Here is a 23,577-nt window from a genome sequence, read left to right as displayed (position 1 = left end):
AGTCAGAATCCTGAAAGTGAAGAATAATTCACAGAAATATAAGCATAGGTGAAAAATAAAACTCGTATCCACCTCTTAATACCGTCATTATGACACCGCGGCTATAGTAACCATCCTTATAATAGAGAAATGCAGTAGAACGGAGCGTCACAGACAAGGAATGAATGGCGTCGGAAACCCGATGAACACAATTCAAGTCTCCTTTTACACTTCTACCCTATTGGTTAGAGTGGAAGATCTTGAATGGTTGGCTATAAAGCTCAAACCTAATGAACACCTTTGCGATTAATTGGAATTCTGAGGGCACCCCAGACCTCCTCAACTCACCTGCATCAGTATTGAACATTAACAACCGGTTGAAAGACCACAAATCTCCAAAAGCACGCTCTAAAATCTAGTGGAACATCTTCCCAGAGGAGTGGAGCCTGTGGTGCCATATCAGGATGATGAAATGGGATGTTCAAGAAGCACATATGGATGGGAAAGTCAGGTATCTCAATACTGTTGTTCATAAGTGTATTTAGTCTTCCTAGTGTAGATCATCTGCCTACACTGAGGACGGAAAGATTCATCCGCATCGGTGCATCCGCATAAAAGTTAGCGATGCGATTCATCGATTTAAAAAATGTGCTTGAGTTGAGTTGTTTACAAAGTGATCATCAATTTGCGACCAATATTAAACTAAACTGTTTCTCGAGCACGTTCTCTCAGGACCACGGGTGCTGCTATGTAAATATGGCGTATCACAACATTATGGAGACCGAGGCGTGTCCTAAAATTCACATAGAATACAGATTAACATGGCAGAGGTAGAGCTGCATCTTCCTGGAGACAGAACAGGAAAAGAACGTCTGGTTTTAATTGATCTTTCTTAATTTTTTTCTTGCACCGCAAAAGGATTGTTTGTGAAAGGGCCATTCGTTAGAAGTCAGTCAAATAAGTCTTTTGGTACCATTGAACTGCATAGCATCATATTTTTACCATTGCATCGGTAGCTGCTTCATGTGTATCTTTAACGTATCGTATCGTTGGCTATTGAGATGCGAATCTCATCGGCCTCAGTTAAAGAGTGTATTGTACAGAGCTACGACAAGCCCCATATACGTACGTAGCAATCGCGATTTCCCCGATGAGGTACTGCACAATCGAATCCGATAAATAAGCAGCAACGATCATCCAGTGCATTCCTTCAAGTGAGCTGCTTTAGAGAAAACATTGGCCGAACACTGAGCCGTGGGGGAGACGATGCTTTGTGTTGACGAAAATGGCTGCAGGTGATAGAGGTCCAGGGCTGCTGGGACTCACAGCTGGCCTCTTAAAGGTCATCTCTCTGTCTCTGTCTCTACAAACCCTATTCATTTGGCTTTGATCTCACCTCCCAAAAAAAACATGCAGGAGGGCAAATGTCTAAGGGGAAATCCTGTCATTTCTTTGAGCGTATCAAGTCTTGTAGAGATATGCTTTGAGTATCTCTGTAAGGTTCATTCTACCTGCAATTCTGGTGTAGCATTATTCATAAATGTCTTCTTCTTCTTTCGGCTTCTCCCATTAGGGGTCGCCACAGCGGATCATCCGTTTCCATCCCACCCTGTCCTCTACATCTGCGTCTTTCACCCCAACCACCTGCATGTCTTCCCTCACCACATCCATAAACCTCCTCTTTGGCCTTCCTCTTTTCCTCCTTCCTGGTGGCTCCATCCTCAGCATTCTCCTACTGATATACCCCATGTCCCTCCCCTGCACATGTCCAAAGCATCTCAATCGCACCTCCCTCGCCTTGTCTCCAAAACGTCCTACATGCGCTGTCCCTCTAATAAACTCAGTTCTAATCCTGTCCATCGTCATCACTCCCAACAAAAACCTCAATATCCTCGAATTATTCATAAATGTAAATCCAAAAAATTATTTTTACCGTTGTATTGGGCAGTGTCTAAAAATGTTATTTTATCTTCAGACATAACCAACATAAAAATTTTCAATAGTTTTTTTAAATTTTGTTGGGTGTCCAACCAAATCATTTCAAACGTTTCCAATACACTAAATGGAAAGATGCTGGTCTTTTCCAGTCAAATCTGATTAATTACCAAACTGATACCACACACTTGGAGGTACACAACTGCAGTGAAGGATCTCCTAAACATTTTTGGGATGAATTCAAACGCTGACTGCACCCCAAGCCTTCTCAGCAACATCAGTACCTGACTTTACGAACACCCTGGTTGGTGAATAAGCACAAATCTCTACAGAAAAACTCCAGAACTTCCCATCAAACAAAAAAACAAAAAAAGACTGGAGGTTAATATAATGGCGAATGGGGACTAAATCTGCATGTTTTGTTTGTGTAGTGTTTTCTCCATTTTAAAAAAGGTGTGCAAATGTTGATAAGCTGGACAAACACATTTACATTCTATTAGCATTTCTTTTTCATTAGCAATTCAATTTTCCAATGTAATGTCAGCGTGATGAGGCTTTTTTCAAATATTTTGGACACCGATTTATTTATATGTTAACTGATATACTATGCATTTAAAATGGTTTCATTTGAAGTGTTTAAAAAAATTCCATTCATATGATTAATATATTTTTATGTGTTTTATCCAATTTATCTTTTAATTAAACTCTACATTTTGGAAAAGGGAAGGACATGGGTATTATACACGACGACACATCCTGAAAAGAACGCAGAGCTTTAGAGATGACGTGAGAACTGATTAAGAGGCAACTCTTGTTTTCGCTTCTTGACACAGTTTTGATCTGCCGCATCTATTTTAATTGAAAGACCTGAGGCGTGACCTTGGTGAGCACACGGCCTCCACCTGCACAATCAGATACCTGATTGAAATATCCACATGGGGCTCAGAGACTTGGCACCAGGTGTTTTCTGCTTATTTCATCTCGATGTATTCTGGTTACAATGCTTTTTTTTTTCCTCGCCAATTCTCGAGTCATGTTTGATTAATGCTGTAAAGAATATGCAAGTTACTTTGAATCTAGTTATTGAAAAAGTGTTGAATTACGGTGGGATTCACAGCTTTCACAGCTCTTTAACTTTATATTTAAGTCAGTTATAAGTAGTGATATAATCATATCTGTACTCCTTGAGGCTACACTATATAAACAAACCTTTTGAACGTTGTATTGAACATCCATTCTATACTCCAGGACTACAGTTTGCATCTGATCACCATCACTGCACACCTCAACATCGTTTAGCTGTAATACATGGACATTCGGTGCCACCAAGATGAGGACGGGTTCCCTCTTGAGTCTGGTTCCTCTCAAGGTTTTTTCCTTATGCCATCTCAGAGAGATTTTTCTTCACCACAGTCGCCACCGTCTCTCATTAGAGACAAACTTACACTTATAAAGAACAATGTTATTCATTCTTTATCACCACATTATCTGTGTAAATCTGCTTTAAGACAATGTTCATTGTTAAAAGCGCTTTACAAATAAAAATGTATTGAATTGAAAAGTATTGGGACCTGACCTTTCTTGCCATATGTGGTTCTTCTCCAAAACTGTTACCACAAAGCTGAAGGCAAAAAAATTGTATAGGACGTGTTTGGATGCAGTATATTTAAATGTTATTTGGAAACCAAGCATGGCAGTGCCCCTGTGCACAAAGCCAGATCCATGAACGTATGGTTTACATAGTTTGGAGAGGAAGATCTGGAGTGGTCTGCTATAGAGCTCTAATCTCAACCCTGCTGAACACCTTTAGGGTGACTTTGGGGAACTAGCATGTCTCCCTGATGTGCAGCCTCTGAATCTCTGCTGGATTCTTGTAAAGTATTCTGTGACATAATCCCTGGGACAGGTGTAGTAGAATCTATATGTGGTTCAATAAGAATAATAGCACATTGGTAATCCAAAACACAAGTCGTGGTCACAAGCAAATAAGACTGATACACATGAACGCAGTCCGTGAAGCAAACGAAATGTGCGATTAAGTACAGAATAATCGCACGATTGTCATGAGTTTAACTCGTGATTAATCACAACAGTCGCCCGTTTCACACGACAAGATATGATCACGATTAATCGCACGATTGTCACGGGTTAATTCGCGCTAATCACAACTTAATCGCCCTTTTCCTGCAACACGATACGATCGCAATTAATCGTGTGATTGCAACGAGTTAACTTGCGACTTCAGCGCATATTCTGCTATATACAACCACAATTAATTGTACGATTGTCATGGGTTAACTCATGATTAATTGCAACTTATTCACATATTTTGCTTATATATATATATATATATATATATATATATATATATATATATATATATATATATATATATATATATATATATATATATTCAAACCCCTGCAATTCAGGAACCTACACATACCCACACACTGATAAAATTAATTTGACATAAGCAATATGTCACCTAAGAAGTTTTTCCACCTTCCTGCCTTTTCGCTCTTTGGTATTTCTGTACAATCTGGGTGGAGAAAGTGCTTATAAACTATGCTCTTCTTTCCTCTGCCATGCAGGATTACCAAGAGGCCACACATCTGGAGCAGTTTGTGACTCGGTTTTTGCTGAAGGAGACAACCAGCCAGCTACAGTCTCTTCAGAGCTCGCTGGAGTGTGCCATGGAGACCACAGCTGAGCAGACACGCCAGGAAAGACAAGATATCTGGTACTTAATGTTCAGCAGCTAGAGCACCTCAGTTTATATACAACACATTCGCAGTAAGAACTAAAGTGTGGGTATTTATTGAAAAGCAATTGAAACCAATGGAGGGTGGTGGTGTGATGTTTTATCACTTATTAGTTGAGCATCACGCCACCATGGCCACCTTTAATTGCTTTATTCCGTTTTTTCGCTTGATTATACTTAATATCCAATAAACAGGTTGAACACTTACAAACTGATCAAACATATATTTGGCCATAATTACTATAAAATGATACTGAACGAAGTACTTGGGTATTAAGTGAAAGTATAGACAATGTGACTATAATGAGAGAGAGAGAAACCTATTTTCGATCCTAAGATGTAACTGTCTAGATCCTGTCTAGATAAAGTGGACCCCCTATATGTTGTTCATACAAAATAACCGCTTCATTTGCAAAAACAGTGAGCTTTTTTGTACTTAAGTAAAAAATACTTCATTTTTCTTCATTCAAATCATTCGAGTGCAAATTCTCCGAAATAATATTTCAATATGGCAGCAAATTACTTTTACTTAAGTATTTTGCAATAACTGGTGGTAATATATGAAATGGGAGAAGTAGCTATTAGTATAGAAAGTGCAGTACAATGTATTACGATTTTCTAAACATTCCCAGAAACTTTCTGGAAACTTTCTATATGAACTTCATCTGGGGAGTTTGGGAAACACTCCAAGTTGGAAACTTACCAGGGAATTTATAGCAATTTACAGGAATTTATGAGAACATCAGTATCACATGTAAACAAAAACATTTTGTTTGGTCATAAGCTGACATGCATGTAAACTAAAACGGATTTAAACGACGCCATATTTGACTTTATTTTCGAATTTTGATTTTAATTGTTGTCACACGATAGCTCACGCACAGCACGAGCACGTTTTAAACATACGTTTATGTAATATTTATGTCAATTATGTAAATACTTGACAAGGTGGACATTTCTTTTGGACTTTATTTTGTGTCCAGGATTAGAGAAATGTTGCAGGATTGCAGGAAGTGTGCTGTGTGCATGTGATTGATGAATGTGGGGCAGAAATTCAACGGAAATTGCATTCAATCTGGGTGTTTTAAACAAAAATATTTGCTAAATTATTTTATTTTACATTTACTGTTCTCTGTTAGAGGCTAACTTGCAATTTTGTATATTCCCAGTTTATTTACTATAAATTCCCATATATTTCCGTTTTCAGTCTTACAAATTTCCGTAATTAGTTGTAACCCTGATTACAACTAATTACAACTATAAACCTAGGATTTACCTTGTGGCTGAATTAAAAAAATATATTTTGTGACCAATCAGAAGGAAAAATTAAGCATAAGACATGTAGAAGATCCTTGATTGCTGCTTTATTATTATAATAATAGTAACATGGATTTTTTTCTAATCTGTCAGCTTCATTCAAGAGTACTTTAAATTCACTGAGGGATCATTTCCACTCTTCGTACTCTACGTGATATAGCGTGTGCTGTATATCTTTTATAAAGTATGCACTATAAATGTAGTGAACCTGTGAGATGGCTGTTGATGAGGTTGTTTTTGCATTACTATTACGCATGAGGAGACATTCCCATCTCTGAGTCATGTGGCGGTTGCAGCTGCCGTAAGGGAACAGCTAATTTTAGAGACAACAGCCTCGTATTTGCAATTCCCGTCCGACACCTACATGATTGCATGGTTAAAAATGGTGTCGGATTGAGATATAATGAGAGCGCGGGATGGAGCATCCCATATAGCACCTTTCGATGTTGCTTGGTTTTATTCTAAGCACATTGTATGTCATTTGTAATAGAAGAAACTGCCTAGAATACAACAGGAGAGACAGTAGACTCCATCCGTCCCCACGTATATGTTGTCCACAGCCACTTAAAATACAGATTGACAATGTATTTTTTAGACGCTCAGTTCCTTTCATGTTAACATTCAGAGATTGCAATGGGGCAATGACAGATGTAGCATTTCTATCACTCCTGTGAACTCATTCACAGACTCTCGTTTTTCCCCCGTCTGCCCCCGTCTCTTGGATGTGGGTTTTTTCGTGCACAAACAAGGACAGTTAAAACGGTTCTTGTTGTTCTTGGCACATGAAGCAATGAAGTAAATGGCATCATTGTATCTCCTCCATGTTTCGAGCTGATTCTTGTGATTCAGTAGGAAAATGTGATTTTATAAAGCACATTGAAACTGTTGCCAAATGTAGAGTTTATATACATTTTCCATCAAAGTGAGAGAGACCTGATTGGTGGTTTAGACATAAGCAGAGGAGGGACATGGGGTATATTGATGGGAGAATGCTGAGGATGGAGCCACCAGGAAGGAGGAAAAGAGAAAGACCAAGGAGGGGGTTTATGGATGTGGTGAGGAAAGACATGCAGGTAGTAGGTTTGAAAGACGCAGATGTAGAGGACAGAGTAGTATGGAGACATATGATCCGCTGTGGTGCCCCCTAATGGGAGAAAGAAGAAGAATTTTCCATCTATTACTCCTGTTTACTGCATTAAATAATAGCATGTGTAAAAATACACTGGAGAGAAACAAATACTTTGATTTCGAACGTTTCCAACCATATCGGTTCTTCTCCACAAAGCTGCAGATACAGATTATAGTTTACATGGGCTGGAATGAAAGATCTCAACCCTATAGTCTGGGATAGAAAGAAATCAGCATAAGGCTGAGGGAATGGAAAATGGAAATTAAATGGTTTATTGATTTGGGAATTTTTTTTTAGCTCAGTGGTTAAGATCTGATCAGAAGGTTGGCGAGGGTTCATCTGCTTTGTTTCTGTCACTCATGAGAGGACAGATTTTGATTAAGAGCTTTTAAATGCCACTAATAGGAAACAAAACGGAAATGGACCAATACTGATCTTTTACATGACTAACATGAAGACGTGTAACCAGTATTAGTCAGAATGTCATTTAATGTGCAGACAATTTATTATACAGCAATCAGGAATTATATTATAACCTCGTGAAGTGAATCACACTGATTATCTCTTCATTATGGCACCTGTTAGTGAGTAGGATATATTACGAACATTTTGTCCTCAAATTTGATGTGTTAGAAGCAGGAAAAATGTGCGAGCGTAAGGATTTGAGCGAGTTTGACAAATTATGACGGCTAGACGACTGGGTCGACTAGACGACTAGGTCGAGGAGTCTCCAAAACTGCAGCTCTTGTGGGGGGTTTCCTGGTCTGCAGGGCTCAGTATCTATCAAAATGCCTCAAAGATGGAACAGTGGTGAACCCTGCGACAGGGTAGCAACAAATTACTTAAGTATTATAAATAGAAAGGAAGTAAAGGTTTAGTTTAGTGGTTACGATCGTCTGAGCTGATCAGAAGGTTCCAATCAAATGATCAGTTATATAAATGAGAATTGTAAAAACAAATGTATATTGTTTTTATATAACGAACAGTTTTCCAAACGGCCAGATTGTTGTGCACGGCGCACTGTGTGTCAACGATCGGCTTTGTCGAAAATAATCAATCGCTCGTGCAAATAGAAAAAGCTGAACTGATTTGATATTCTGTCTGAACTATTCAGTCTGGGTCTCTAAGCAGTGGCTGAAAGCCGCAGGATGAAACGCAGGAGGGGACTCTTTTTAGTGTACATTCACTCCACTGCTTTCATCTGACCAAAACACACACACACACACACACACACACACACACACACACACACACGCAGGCGCACACGCACACACGCACACAATTTTTATAGGTTCATAATAAATCGTTTCCCACCGAAAGGTGTCCAGTGTCCTTGTATAAAGAAATGACCAGGTGAATAGATGTTCCAGATGTAGCAAATCTATACATCTGCATAGAGAAGTAAAAAAAAAAAGAACAATTTGGACAAAATCTGATCATAAAACGAATGTGGAAATTTTTAGAAGTAGGGTTTAAATAACAGTAATTATTAGGGGGCCAAGCACCAAAGGTGGTTCTTCTTCTTTTTTCCTTTCTTCTTCTTCTTCTTCTTTTTCTTCTTCATCATCATCCTTTGTTACTTCTTCTTTCTCACTTTCTTCTTCCTTGCTTCTTCTTTGTCATCATCATCATGATCATCATCTTTGCCCCTTCTTGTTCTTCTTCCTCGCTTTCTTCTTTGCTTGCTTCTTTGTCTTTTTTCTTTTCTTCTTCTTCTTCATCACCATCATCTTTGCTGCTTCTTCTTGGCTTTTCTCTTCTTCGCTTGATTCTTCTTCTTTTTCTTCTTGCTTCTTCGATTCCTTCTATTATTCTTTGCTTTCTTCTTTGTCTTAATTTGCTTTCTTCTTCTACTCCTGCTCCTTGTTCTTGGTAGAGTTGTTTATTGTAACCTAAAGAACTGTCAAGTAAAACGTTCCAAAATCGAACTAATGGGAGAAGGGCGAAAGAGCATTCTAGCGCCACCATTAGGTCTAAATGTAAAAGCTTCCATGGATTGCATCATACGATTCATTTCTCCCTAATTGCAAATTCCACCATCTTGCATTTTCGTTACAGTGCCACCTACTGGTCAGAAGTTACTCACATGCAAATACGATGCTAATATCTAACTTGCTATTTTTCCCCCACAGTCATTACCAGATTTGACACCCTGCTAGCGACCCATTTTCTGTCTCAGCTTTACAGAACACTGATTATGAATGCTTGGTGTCCAGAAATACTTGAATGCCTTATCATTATTATTATAGAAACCTAAATCTTTACCTCCTTCCCTGTAATATTTATCCTGCTTTCAAAATATGAAGCTCCATCCCTATTCATATCCGACCGAATTTTGGACAGCATGGACACTGACGATGCCTGCTGCTGATTATGGTCTTGAAATGAGACATGCTGAACCATGTGGGATGTGTTCCCCTCAGAACCCTTGTTGTCTTCAAGCGTAATGAGGACACAGCTGAGCTGTACTTCTGACACCTGTTCTCTGTTTGGTTCTGTAATGTGATAAAATGCACACTGATAAGAAAAAAGTGCCGTCTGGGTGTCACTGAAACGAGGCTGTAGTGTATTTTAACACTAGAACTATTGGGACTTAACATTGGAATGAATTAAATCATATTAGTCATGTCACGAATTAATGAATGAATAGTTTCTCAGGATGATTCATTAACAAAATGTGTAGATTTAGATTTCCATATTTAATCACTTGATTCTTTGAATCTGGTTCATCGAAATGACCAAATCTTTTTCGGAGTCATTTAGTTCATTTCATACCTTTAACCAGAAATATTACATTTTTAATAAGCAGATCCCCCAACAAACATCTACCTACATGAACTTTGACTGTCGTTTCAATAATAAAAAAATATGGCAATGCAGCGAAGGACAAATTATGATAAACAGAACGAGTAGCTTCACCTCTTATATCTTCTGATCCGTGCCGTCTTTTGTCATGTGACTCCGCAAATTATTGCAACATAAATGTCAAGAGTATGAGAAAATCATTCTTACGATCTATTGCATTGAGGACCTGTACATAGATTTTGCGATGCTTTGTTAATGCGCATCTATGAAAGAATCACACTTTGTGACTGCACGTTCTTCTATTAAAGACTCGTTCAAAATGACTCATCACTAATAGACAAAAAAAAGGCTCTCTTCCAGCCATATATGGTCCTTCACTGAAGCTGTTACCACAAAGTTGGAGACATTAAATTTACCTTCGCTTGAATTAATAAATCCAAACCGGTTCCAGCATGACAATGCTCCTGTGCACAAATCCAGCTCCATGAAGATATGCTTTACACGGATTGGAGTGAAAGATCTTGAACACCTTCAGGATGAACTGGAGCTCCACACCCTTAAGAATGAGCACAAATCTCCAATAGTACTCAAGTGTAGAGTGAGGAGGCCTGGGGTTTACTCAGAGTTCCAATTCAGCCCAGTAGGGTTTGTAGATCTTTAGCAGACTATTTAAGATCTTCTAATTCAACTAAGGTAAGGCATATCTTCATGGAGCTGGCTTTGTGCACAGGGGTATTATCATGCTGGAACAGGTTTAAGTCTTTTAGATGAAGTGAAGTCAAAATTTCATGCTCCAACATCCAGAGACATTTTATACAATTGTGTGCCTCCAAACAGTTTGTGGAAACAGTTTGGCTGGAAAGATCTACAAATGGCTGGAAAAGTCTGAGGTTCTAATACTTGTGTCCACATACTGCACTACCTTCCTCCCTGTCTCTTTCTTATGGTGGAGTCATGAATACTGACCTTAACTGAGGCAAGTGAGCCCTGCAGTTCTTTGGATGTTGTTGTGGGGTCTTTTGTGACCTCTTGGATGAGTCATCACTGTGTGCTTGGGGTCATTTTGGTTGGCTGGCCCACTCCTGGGAAGGTTCTCCACTGTTCCATGTTTTTGCTATTTGTGAATAATGGCTCTCACTGTGGTACGCTGGAGTCCCAAAACTTTAGAAACGGCTTTATAACCTTTTCCAGACTGATAGATCTCAATTACTTTCTTTCTCATTTGTTTCTGAATTTCTTTGGATCTCGGCATGGTTTTTAGCTTTTGAGGATCATTTGGTCTACTTCACTTTGTCAGGCAGGTCCTATTTAAGAGATTTCTTGATTGTGAACAGGTGTGGCAGTAATCAGGCCTGGGTGTGGTGAGAGAAATCGAACTCGGTTGTGTGATAAACCACAGTTTAAACACTTTTTCACACAGGGCCATGTAGTTTTGGATTTTTTTCCCTCAATGATAAAAACCTTCATTTAAATTAGTTTGATGATCTGAAATCTTAAAGTGTGACAAACATGCAAAAAAATAAGAAATCAGGAAAACACTTTTTCACACCACTGTGTATTTATACTGTATGTACAACACAATATATGTACTCTATATACATGTATGTGTCATTGTAAATGCGAAATCCCCCCTGATATGCACCTTAATGTAAAATGTACTTATTTTTGGGAAAAATGACGGACAGAAAACGTACAGACGTGACTAGCATTTACACACTAGACTGACAGATTTGGCTTTATTTAATAAAGCTGCTTGTGTGTGACCTTTCCACATTGTTCGGATGTGTGTGTGCGTGTGTGTGTGTGTGTGTGTATGTGTGTCTGTGTGCTTTTGTGGTCTCATTTATAGGCAGGCCCCCGTGAAGCCTGATGTGCTGTCGATTCAATGGTCAGGAAGGCGATCCAATCGAAGACTCCAACGGAATAACAGCTTGTCTCCAAACAACCCACTTCTTAGCCTCGTCAATTCAGGTATGTTTATTCTTAGCTCCAGAGCTCATTCACTTGAGTTACAGAGCTTGTTTTGTGTGAGGGACAATTCATATGGGAAATCTATTAATCTTCCAGACTTTTGTACGCTTTTTTCTTTTTTTTTACCCCAAGTTGACTGATATGATACCTGTGAACTGATATTATTATGGTCTAAGGTGAAATTAAATCCGGGATTATAATATACATCGTATTTAAATGGTTGGATTGTTTCATTATTAAAACCATACACAGCATTGTCAGATTCACCACTCTGGTTGGTCATTTCCCATAACTGCAACTTTCCGGATATTTCTGATTGATGTCAGGTCACAGATTATATATATTCATCTGCTGTTCCATTATGTCATTATTTCTATTCGTTTTAGAAAACGTCTTTTTTTTATCGGCCGACGCTCTACGGAGATCAACACGGAAAAAGGAAAAGCGTGTGATTGTTGATATTGTGAAATTTTGAGAGCGAAAAGGAGATAAAGAGAAAAGGAGAGAAAGAGTGAGAATGGTGGTGGGACAGAGAAGAAGAGAGAGAGAGAGAGAGAGCCATAGGCAGAGAGAATGAGGGTGAGAGAGTGAGAGAGAGAGAGAGAAAGAGAGTAATGGTAAGATAAAATGGGACAAAGAGAAAGAGAATAAGGAAAGAGAAATTGGGTGACAGAGAGAGAGAGAGAGAATGGAGGTGTGTGTGAGAGATATATATATATATATATATATATATATATATATATATATATATAGAGAGAGAGAGAGAGAGAGAGAGAGAGAGAGAGAGAGAGAGAGAGAGAGAATGGAGGTGTGTGTGTGAGAGAGAGAGAGAGAGAGAGAGAGAGAGAGAGAGAGAATGGAGGTGTGTGAGAGAGAGAGAGATAGAGAGAGAGAGAGAGAGAGAGAGAGAATGGAGGTGTGTGTGTGAGAGAGAGAGATAGAGAGAGAGAGAGAGAGAGAGAGAGAGAGAGAGAGAGAATGATGTTGATAAAGAGAGATAGAGAGAGAGTGATTGGGAAAGAGAGAATGGTGGTGAGAGAGAGAAAGACAGAGAGAGAGAAAAGGAGATTGGGAGAGAGAGAAGGATGGTGTGAGAGAGAGGGAGAGAGAGAGAGAGAGAGATATATATTGGGAGAGAGAAAATGATGGTAAGAGAGAGAAAGAGATTGGAAGAGAGAATGGTGGTGAGAGACAGGGGGTAGAGAGAGAGAAAGAGATTGAGAGAGATATTGACAGAGAGAGAATGATGGTGAGATAGAGATAAAAGAGATTGGAGAGAGAAAAGGATGGTGTGAAGAAGAAGAAGAAGAGAGAGAGAGAGAGAGAGAGAGAGAGAGAGAGAGAGAGAGAGAGAGAGAGAGATTGGGAAAGAGAGAATGATGGTGTGTGTGTGTGTGTGTGTGTGTGTGTGTGTGTGTGTGTGTGAGAGAGAGAGAGAGAGAGAGAGAGAGAGAGAGAGAGAGAGAAGAGAGAGAGAGAGAGAGAGAGAGAGAGAGAGAGAGAGAGAAAGACAGAGAGAGAGAGAGAGAGAGAGAGAGAGAGAGAGAGATTGGGAAAGAAAGATAGTCATGGTGAGAGAGAGAGAGAGAGAGAGAGAGAAAGAAAAAGAGAGTAAGAGAGACTTTGACACTTCCATTCTGTCCTGCGAGCACTTTGTACAGACAAAAGTTTGTGGACACCTGACCATAAGATTGCTACATGCTTCTTTTTGGAACATCTCGTTCCACGTTCAGTCCCTATTCGCTGTTATAGTTACCTCCATTCTTCTTTAAAGATTCTCGTCTAGATTTTGTGGAGATTTGAACTCATTTAAAATATAATAAAGTCAACTGCTGATGTAGCTGAGAAGGTGAGAAGGTTCCTGTTCATTAAGGTTGATAGCAGGACACTCGAGAAGATTTTCCAACCCATGTAAAGCATATCTTCATGGTCCTGGCTGACAATTATGTGTAAAACTTTGTGGTAGTTTGAGAAAAAAACACACATGGCTAGAAAAAGTCAGGTGTCCCAATACTTTTGTCTGTATAGTGTTCCAGAAAGAAAGAGAAATAGCAGGAGATGAAGTGAGAGAGAAAGCAAGAGCTCTGGTTGCTGAAGTGTCTTTTCTTTCAAGGTGTGTATGAGGAGGACGGGCAGTGGATGACCCAGATAAACAGACTGCAGAAGCTGATTGATCGCCTCGAGAAGAAGGTGAGAAGCAGCCTGAATCGGCCCGCATCAATACACACTGTAACCAAACTCATTAGCATCTCCGTGATACGTCTCTTTGGTCAGGCAGAGGGAGGGGGCTGAGAAGGATATGCTGCAGGTTAGAGCAATAAAGGATGGAGATGGAAATGTGTGGAGAAGAAGTGTGCTGGTACTGATCTTTAAGAATAAGGGAGATGTACAGTAACTACAGGGGAATGAAGTTGATCAGTCACACCATGAAGTTATGGGAAAGAGTAGTGGAAGCCAGGCTGAGAGAAGAGGTGACCATCTGTGAGCAACAGTATGGTTTCATGCTGAGGAAGAGCACCACGGACGCATTATTTGCTATGAGAATGTTGATGAAGAAGTATAGAGAAGGTCAGAAGGAGTTGCATTGTGTGTTTAGAAAAAGCATACGACAGGGTGGAGAGAGAAGTTGTGGTATTGTATGAAGAAGTCTGGTGTGTCAGAGAAGTATGTGAGGGTGGTGCAGGACATGTATGAGGAAAGTGTGACAGCAGTGAAGTGTGCAGTAGGAACGACAGACTGGTTCAAGGTGGAGGTTGGACTGCATCAAGGATCGGCTCTGAGCCCTTTCCTGTTTGGAGTGGTGATGGACAGGTTGACAAAGGACAGGAGGGAGGGGAGTAGAGTAGTGCAGTTGCAGGGAGAAGAGGTGGAGTAGGTGGAGGAGTTAGGGGACCTGGGGTCAACAGTGCAAAGTAATGGAGAGTGGGTGGATTTATTTTTGGCCCCTCCTGCATTTCATTTCCATTCCCAATTCCACATTAATTTGCTTTTCCATTGACTTTTTATGTTTTTTCGCCAGGACATTTAGAGATCATTTGAAGTCGCTGAGTTTGACACTCTTAATAAATGCAGTCCTTTTTTTTTTGGTTAGGAGCTGCGTCTGGAACCCGTAGAAGAGGAGGTCTCCGAAGGCTCCACCAAATCGGTACCTCGTTTCCAGCTCCTCTCTGTGCTCCCTCAGTAATCACAACCATTACTTCACCCTCCCTGGGCTCTGTTGTCTAGGAAACTGTGCCGCTCTCAAGTTTTCATCTCTGTCTGCTGCTCTTCCACTTTCATTTGTCAGTTCCATCGCTCCAAAAGTAGCTTCTACCGGTCTCATATTACAGACTTGAAAGACTCTCACTTTCTCTCTCTCTTCCTCTTCCCCTCTCTCCCTCTGTATAAGAAAGAGCAATAATAATAAACCTGAGCAGCACTTGGCCCCCCTGTGAAGTTCTATACTGAGAAGCAGAATGTGTGAGAACGTGATCATGGTGTTGATCTACAAACATCAAACAGAACAGAATATTCTTCTGATCCAGAAGCTTCCGTGACCCAGATGTGGAATCGTTATAATTAGTATATTATATATAATTCAATATCTGTCCACAATTCATTAAAAAAAAAAAGTTAACAATTTGAATTAAAATGCCTGCTTGGTTAAATAATATATTAAAATCAAATAAATGTAATGAATGCAATACACTTTTTTTACTATAGTGATCAAATTGGCACAAATTAAATTTAATTCAATAAAATGAAATACATGGAAATATTCAATTTAACAGTTTACATTTGTTAGACCCCTTTTGGTGAAAGCAGATGTGTATATAAGTTAATTTAACAAATGTCTTCATTAAATTCATCCTTCATTCATGAAATGCAAAATAATCCATGTTGTAAAAAACAAGCAGCAATTTGGTGCATGCGCTTATACCCCCGACATTGCTGTGTATGTTTTTAGGTTTAATAAAAAATAAAAAAATAAAAAACAACAACAATGACACTGTGCTCAAACGTACACCACGTCCAACTGTAGAACTTTGATTTGAACTCTTGCATACGATCAATCGCAAGGCTTCATACACTATACCGACAAAAGTATTGGGACACCTGACTTATGTGGTCCTTTCCCAAACTTTTACCACAAAGCTGAAGGCACACAATTGTATAGGAGATCTTTGAATTTTGGAGAATGAAATTCTTCCTTCACTGCACCTACTTAACCCAAACCTGTTCGAGCATAACAATGCTCCTGTGCACAAAGCCAGTTCCATGAAGATATGCTTCACATGGGTTGGAGTTGATTATCTTGAGTGACCTAATGAACTGGAACGCTGACTACACCCCAGGACTCCACACATCTCCACATGCAAAATCTGGAATGCCATGTTCATAAAGCATGTACGAATCATTGGTCAGGTGTCCACAAACTTTTGTCCATGCAATGTAAAGGTATAAATGCGATCATGCTTTTGCCAATTTAAACAATCGGGGACTTGAGGGACTTGTTTTGTGTGTGTGTGTGTGTGTGTGTGTGTGTGTGTGTGTGTATTTGTGTGTAAGTTGGAATGCATGTGCATAAAGGAGAAGGATAAACAGATAAATAATTTATGCTTCATAACATGCTCTTCTCCAAGCGAGGCTTAATTGCCTATTGTCATAAATTTGTCTTTCATCAGTGATTAAAAGGGGCTGTGAGTGTGTCAGAAAGAGATGAAAAATGTGTGTGTCTGTGTGTGTGTGTGTGTGTGTGTGTGTGTTGGTTGGGTGGAGGGTTTAGATGAATAAACCTTGGTACGTCTTGGTACATTAAACCAATTTAAAGTAAAGATCTACAAATAAAAGTAGTTTTCCAAAAGTATTGGGACTCCCGACTTTCCCAGCCAGATGTTGAACTTTTACCACCAACATGGAGGCATCCAATTGTATAGGAAGCCTTTGGATGCGCTAGCATTTTCCCTGACATTTTCCCATCGCCTGAACTAGAAGGAATCAAACCTTAAGATCTTGAATGGCCTCCTATAGAGCTCCATATCCCTGTTGCACACCTTGGGGATGAAATGCATTCCAGACCTTCTCGTTTCTGGACTTCACAAATTGCTGTATGAGCACAAATCTCCATAACCAACACTCCAGAATCTGGTGGAACATCTTCCCAGGAGAGTGGGAAGATGTCTATAGAGTGTGAGCCGTTTTCTTGCTGCTAAAAAAAAATGCATGTGCATGAGGACTAACTGGCGTACGTCCATCCACGCGTGAATATGAAATCATACCAGTAGTGATTTCATTAGCATTCTCTTTATGTTTTATTTTATCATGGTGTGACAGATGACGTGGATTTAGGATGCATACACGTTTTTTTTATATGCCGTGACGAGGATTTCGGCCCGGCAGTAATCCGGTGCAGTGTATATATATATTTATGTGTATGGTTTGTATAATGTACTAGACTTTATATGAGATGGCACCACTCCAGTGCCCACACTCAGGTCTGTCCTGACCCCTGGAAGATGACTATCACTTCCTGTTTGGTTCACTCGAGTCCTGATATTCCCATCAACGGGTAAAAAAGCCTGCGGATGAGAACGTGGTCATATTGGAAGACATGTCCATCTGAAGAGAAATACGTCAGGGGCTGAACTATGCTGGCAAAATGCCACCCCGCATCATAAGATTAAGATGAGGATCATTCTCTCTAAATGGGTTTCTCTCCCTTATAATTTCTATCAGCATTATTGTTAATATTATGCGCTGATTTTAGACCAAAGTGAATGATAATTGAAGGATATACAATATATATTATGTTGGCAAATGTTTTTGGACACCTGTATGTGCTTTTTGAGCTTTTTGCCCATTCCACATTTTGTCCCCATTTGCTGTTATAAAAACGTCCACTCTCCTGGGAAGAAGTTCCACTAGATTTGAACTTGTTGAGATTTGAGGTTATGTAGCCACAACGGCATTTCTAAAGCCAGGTATGATGCAGACGATGTAGAAGAGCTGAGGAGGCCAGGATTTCATCCTACCACATTTTACATTTAGTCCCTATTCGGTGCAACCCAGACGAGGACGGGTTTCCTTTTTAATCTGGTTCCTCTTAAGGTTTCTCCCTCATGCCATCCCAATGCAATCAACATTCCAATTGATCTGAAAGGTGTTTAATAGGGTTGAGGTCAGAGCTCTATAGCGGGAGGTCTTCCACTCCAAACCATAAAAATATTGATCTGGCAGTGCTTGTCTAAGTCACATTTAGCTCTGAAAACTACTCATATCATTGACATGGCCTTTTGATAGACCAAAGCATTTATAACATATTACATAAAACTGCTTTGTCGTTTTTTTAATAACGCAGTTTATTATTACTAACATATGTGAACATCAACAATTTTAAATGCCTGCTTGGTTAAATAATATATACAATAACATTTGATACTATTTTATACGAATAAAATATATAGAAATAAAATGTAATAAATAAAATTGATGCAAAACACTATCATATTGATTGAATCAAATAAATCGATTAAATTGGCACTAAATAAATGAATAAAAAAATCAAATAAATGTAAAAATTGTATAAATAGTTTACAATTGTTAGACCCCATTTGTTTTACATTTAATATTGAATTTTCTAAAGATATGATCTACTTAACTACAAAATCTTCATTCCTTCCATCCTTCATTAATCCTTCGCTCCCTCGATGTGCGGAATTGTCAGGATTTTCTTGTTTTAGGAGAATTTTTGAAAGCGGTGCATATCGTTAGACTGGTGTAAAAATTAATATACACAAAAAATAAATGCAAAATTCAACACACTACAAACCGTATTTCCAGCACGGAGCAAGTATCCACAGTGACACTGCGCTAACTTGTTTCTTTTTTAAACCCCTGGAATTGTTCTATGTTTTCAAGTTGAATAATAATGCTAAACAAACTAAACTAAACTAAACATGTGAGCTTACAAATGAAGCCTCCAAGAAAGGAGTTCTAAATGTTGAGAAATGCTTATAAAAAAGTTTTTTCTCGTTTTTTTTAGCACATCCTGATAGTGCAGAGGCAGCTGTCCGTGATGGGGGATGAGCTGGAGGAGTTCCGCTTGGCTCTGCGGCAGTACGTCGACTGTTCCAGCGTCCAGACAGGCAGCCTCCAGTGAGCGCACACACCTTCATCCCTGCCTTTGTGCCACATACGAATGCTTAAAAATACCGCAAATGTCAAGTTTTTTGGCAAAGCGACATCTAGGAGACGTGTTTGAGTCCCAGTACGTACAGGATAACATGGTGTTAAAGAGGTTATGAAGGGTCACGTGTCAGATGCAGTGTGGTGAAGAAACTGGGACAAGATAAAAGTGACATGCAGCACATCAGGCCATGTGGTTCGATTTGCCTCATGGGGAAACAGAGGTATTTCTGACACCAGTTTGTGATTTTCCTTTAGCAAAAGAGGCTGGTGTATAAATGATGAGAAATACAATGGAAAGTGTGTTTTATATCCTGCTCCAGTTTAAAGATTTCCTACCCATTTGCTGTAAAATTAACCTCCATTCTAGATTCCACATTCCACTAGATTGTGCAGTGTGAATGTGGAGATCTTTGCTCATGTAGTAGTAGTAAAGTCAGGTACTGATGTTGGTGGGGTGCAGTCAGCATTCTGATTCATCCACAAACTGTTCATTAGGGTTGAAGAGCTTCCGTTCTATATGTAAAGCATATCTTCATACAAGGTATCAAAATGTTTCGAGACTAGCTCTGGTTACAAAAAAAGAAGAAGGTGGTGGCTTAGTGGATAAGGCAGTGAACTTTAGACTTAATGACTGTGAATTCAAATCTGAGACACGCCAAGTTGCCAATTCTGGGCCCCTGAGCAAGGCCCTTAACCCCATAGCTGCTCAGTTGTCAATTTCTACACACTATGACCTTCAAAATAGTCTCTGTGCATAGCAATACAGTGCTCCCAGTGTTCCTGCCACTTCAGGAATGTGCGTGTCAATCGCCTTCTGCGATTCGCACTGGAACTCCGTAATGTTCTTTTTCTTTATCTTCGGGAAGAGTGCAAAGTCCTCAGGAGCCAAGTCTGGCGAATAGGGTGGGTGCGGAAATGAGATTTGCAGACATGGTAATGCACGTATTAGAATAGCACCGGGTGCACAGCTCTCGATGTACACAGGACGTCTATTGGCACACTGACTTATGAAGGTCGGCGTTCCTTGTGACTGTGCATGCAGCCTTGTGCTGCCATCAGTTTGCCTGTTACAAAACTAATCTCGAAACCTTTTGATACCACCTCACAGACGGTGTTGTGCATGGCGCATTGTCATTCTGGAACAGGTTCGGGTCTGCTGAAGTGCTTGAGGTGAAGGGAAAATGTCATGCTAGCACATCCAAAGATATCCTAAACAATTGTGTGCCTCCAAATTTGCTTGGTAACAGTTTGGTAAAGAACCACATATAGTTATTTTTAGAGGGTTGAATGAGTGACATGTATCCTCAGGGCTTTCCTCTGGTGTTTGCAAGGTCATATTTGATCTCATTTTTAAGAATGTTGCCTGAACCTCAGTGTCTTCCTCAGGTCTTTAGCTGGGTTCTATGTTCATATGTTTGAAGCGTTGTCCAAGCAATGCTTATTCAGGTATCACTGTGAGTTACATTTCAGGTCAGAGTCCGCAATATCATTGTTACCCCTGACTTAATATACACACGTTAAGTCATGCAGGAACGTCTATTAGCCACTGGCTCGAATCCATAGAGCAGAGAAATCATCTTGAAGCATTTTCTATTAAAGGAAAAAAACAATTCCTTGAGAGTAATTGCCACGCAGCTAATGATCGCTTGTTTGTCTGCAGCGTTGCGGTTCAGCGGATCGCTAATGAGTCTCGCTTCATACTATATGAGTTCTGGGAGCACACCATTTTGTGGAAGAAGTAAGTCCTGGTTTGCTTCCAGCCGATTACCAATGTGTGTTTATATAAGGGTTTTTTTAGTGCTATATTAAAAAAAGTTGAGATTTAAGTTCTAGCAGTTTGAGAATAAATTCGTAGCAATACGAGAATGAAGTCGTCGCGCTACGAGAATAAAGACGTCGTAGCTATACAAGAATCAAGTCATAGCACTATGTGAATTCTTGTATTGCTACGACTTTTCTCGTGCGGCTATGACTATTTTTGTATTGCTACGATTTTGTTCTACAAGTGCTATGACTTTTTTCTCGTATGACTATGACTTTTTGTATTGCTACAACTTTATATTTGTATTACTACTTTTTTCTCCTACAGCTACGTCTTTATATTCGCTAGCTATGACTTTATTCTCGATTTTTTTGTTCTTTTTTACAATGCATTAAAACCCTGTCATACCTACCTGATAATTAAATATTCATTTATTTATTTAGTTCCAAATGCCAATCAGAAAAAATTGTTGATAGTGAATTAGTACTGTACGTCCCTTACGTATGTGTATCCTGTGTGAAGTCATTTGCAGACAAACTACAGCAAAACCTTTCAGAGGGCGAACGTGGATTTCTTGGAAACGCCAGAGATCACGACAACCATGCTGGTACCAGGTACCGTGAACCTACTTCTCGCCGTACTGCACAAGAAATAGATTACTTTTGCATGAAGGTTATACATGTGCTCTCTTTCTTTCTCCAGCTTCGTGGTGGGTCCTGAACAACAACTAGCGACGCAATAACGAAGCACGCTCGAAAACGGCGACCTAGTTTATCATCGCTGTGTCTCTGTCCTCCGACGGAGCAGTGTCGTGTTATCACTTCCTGTAAAGTTGTGGTGAAAATCGTATCGGGTGTCCATGCTCCGTCATCTTTAGCTCTCGTGTCCATTTCTAGACAGTACTCTAGTCACATTCTTTGTTCGTGTCTTTGATTTGTTGTTTGCTGCAGGTTTTTGTACGGGGAAGTACGGCAGGTTGTGCGCAATTACATTGATAAGCACTGCATGATGCGCTCGTGCTTTGTGGGTGGACATCAGACAGTGGTACTATTCTGAGCTTGTCATTTAATTCTGTAAGGCACGACTTGTCGTCAACCGAGCTTGCCACGTTCGTGATGTTAAGAGACAAAGGAAATAAAATACCACAGTCAATTCCACTGGGTTTTTATCCTCAGGCCGTACACCTTCACTATCCCATGGGTTGCCATTTTTTTCAAATAAGGTAGCATACAAATGGTAGTCAATAAGTTGCTAGCGTTGGACTACGCTTTAATTGCAAACCTCTGTTGGAATCACAAAGATTACTTCAGAGCCCTTTTCTGACAGTCATTACCGCTGGATCATGATACAAAATTGGCTGTCTAAATGAGATAAAAGACCCTTACCCTGACCTCTCAATCAGAGTGACCCCCCGCCAAAAGCCCTGAGCTCATGTGCATGGGTGGTATTAGCCTAGATTTTAAAGCCATTCCAGTGTCTTCACAGCACAAAAGGTTCCAAAGGTAGTAGAGTCGCATATTTACGAGGTGGTATCAAAAAAAGTTTGACAGATGGCAGCACAAGGCTGCACGCACAATCACCGGGAGCACCGAACTTGATAATTCAGTGGTAAAAGACATCGCCCTATGTACATCCGGAGCTGTGCAACTGGTGCTATTCTGCATTATCACATCACCGAGCTCCCCTCACACGAGTTTCTCGCTGGAAACAACACAATCTCACCCCACTCGCCAGATTTGGCTCTTGTTGACGTCGCCCTCTTGCCAAAGATGAAGATCCAGCGCAAAGTTTGCCGTTTTGACACCGTTGCAGAGATCCAGCACAAATTGCAGAAGGCGCTTCAGACAGAATCTTCCAGGACACATTCCAGAAGTGTCAGGAATGCTGGAAGCGCTGTATTGCTGTGTAAGGGGAAGGTGATTGTGTGTAAATGTAGATAAATTAAGTATTTTTTTGTACATGGAACTAGTCTTAAAACTTTGTTGACCTACATGACCTCTAGTGATATAGCAGAGGGCAGTTATTGGCATAGAATGAGCAGCAGTTCAATCTTAAAGTAATGGTTTGGCCTTTACTGTCCCTTGATTGTAGCTGTTGTGTGACTGAGAAAGGCTAGTTAGAGCTACAGTAGCTAGAAAATAGAACAGACGAACGAACAAATAGGAGTATAACAAATATGGTTTAAAACAAATCAAGGGCACAGAACTGACTTAATTTCATTCAAACGTCAACTAAAAATGCCCAAATCTTTATTAATAGGCACAAATATGACTCCACATATGTTTCAGAGCTAATAATGTGTTCTTTATCTTGAATAGTACAAATATTATCTTAGGGCAAACAGGAAACGAGTTCTCTAACTATCTATCTATCTTGTAATTGCTATCCTGTATCATTGTGCTTCATCTGTGCAATAAACTGCGATTAAGCCGAAATACAAACCCCGGGTTTTCGATACCTCGAACAAAGCGAGCTGGCGTTTGCTGACCAGCACCTCATCAATCTGTGACTCAGCGCTACAGTGAGTGTGATCTGGAATGTCCTGTGTGCTCGTAGCTAGACTGTGTACTGTACGTGTCAGCGCTATTACATAAGTGCTTCCATATGTAGCAGTACTTGTGACTTTCAACCCCGATCAACTCTGATGACCACAAGTTCTTCCCTACACGGTTTCGGTGTAAAAATTCTTGACAGTTGATGTATTTTATGGAGTCCGTCTATTGTGAATAAAGATAACGATACGGTCAA

The 23,577-nt window shown here is 39.8% G+C and overlaps 1 protein-coding gene across 1 annotated transcript in view; it reads left to right on the top strand.

Annotated features, from left to right (window-relative positions):
* The window catches only part of necab1 (N-terminal EF-hand calcium binding protein 1), a 37,852-nt gene extending 14,275 nt beyond the window's left edge, over positions 1–23,577 (top strand). Inside the window, exons 6-13 of the mRNA XM_046843722.1 lie at positions 4,509–4,657; positions 11,779–11,900; positions 14,014–14,090; positions 14,992–15,045; positions 18,922–19,034; positions 20,728–20,805; positions 21,352–21,443; positions 21,532–23,577. Coding sequence (XP_046699678.1) covers positions 4,509–4,657; positions 11,779–11,900; positions 14,014–14,090; positions 14,992–15,045; positions 18,922–19,034; positions 20,728–20,805; positions 21,352–21,443; positions 21,532–21,560 — 714 coding nt within the window. The 3' untranslated portion in view covers positions 21,561–23,577. The remainder of the gene's footprint in view (positions 1–4,508; positions 4,658–11,778; positions 11,901–14,013; positions 14,091–14,991; positions 15,046–18,921; positions 19,035–20,727; positions 20,806–21,351; positions 21,444–21,531) is intronic.

Source organism: Silurus meridionalis, chromosome 29, assembly GCF_014805685.1.
Source record: "Silurus meridionalis isolate SWU-2019-XX chromosome 29, ASM1480568v1, whole genome shotgun sequence".
NCBI lineage: Eukaryota > Metazoa > Chordata > Actinopteri > Siluriformes > Siluridae > Silurus > Silurus meridionalis.
The sequence above is the reverse complement of the archived record's forward strand: the minus strand, read 5'-3'. Positions and strand labels throughout refer to the sequence as shown.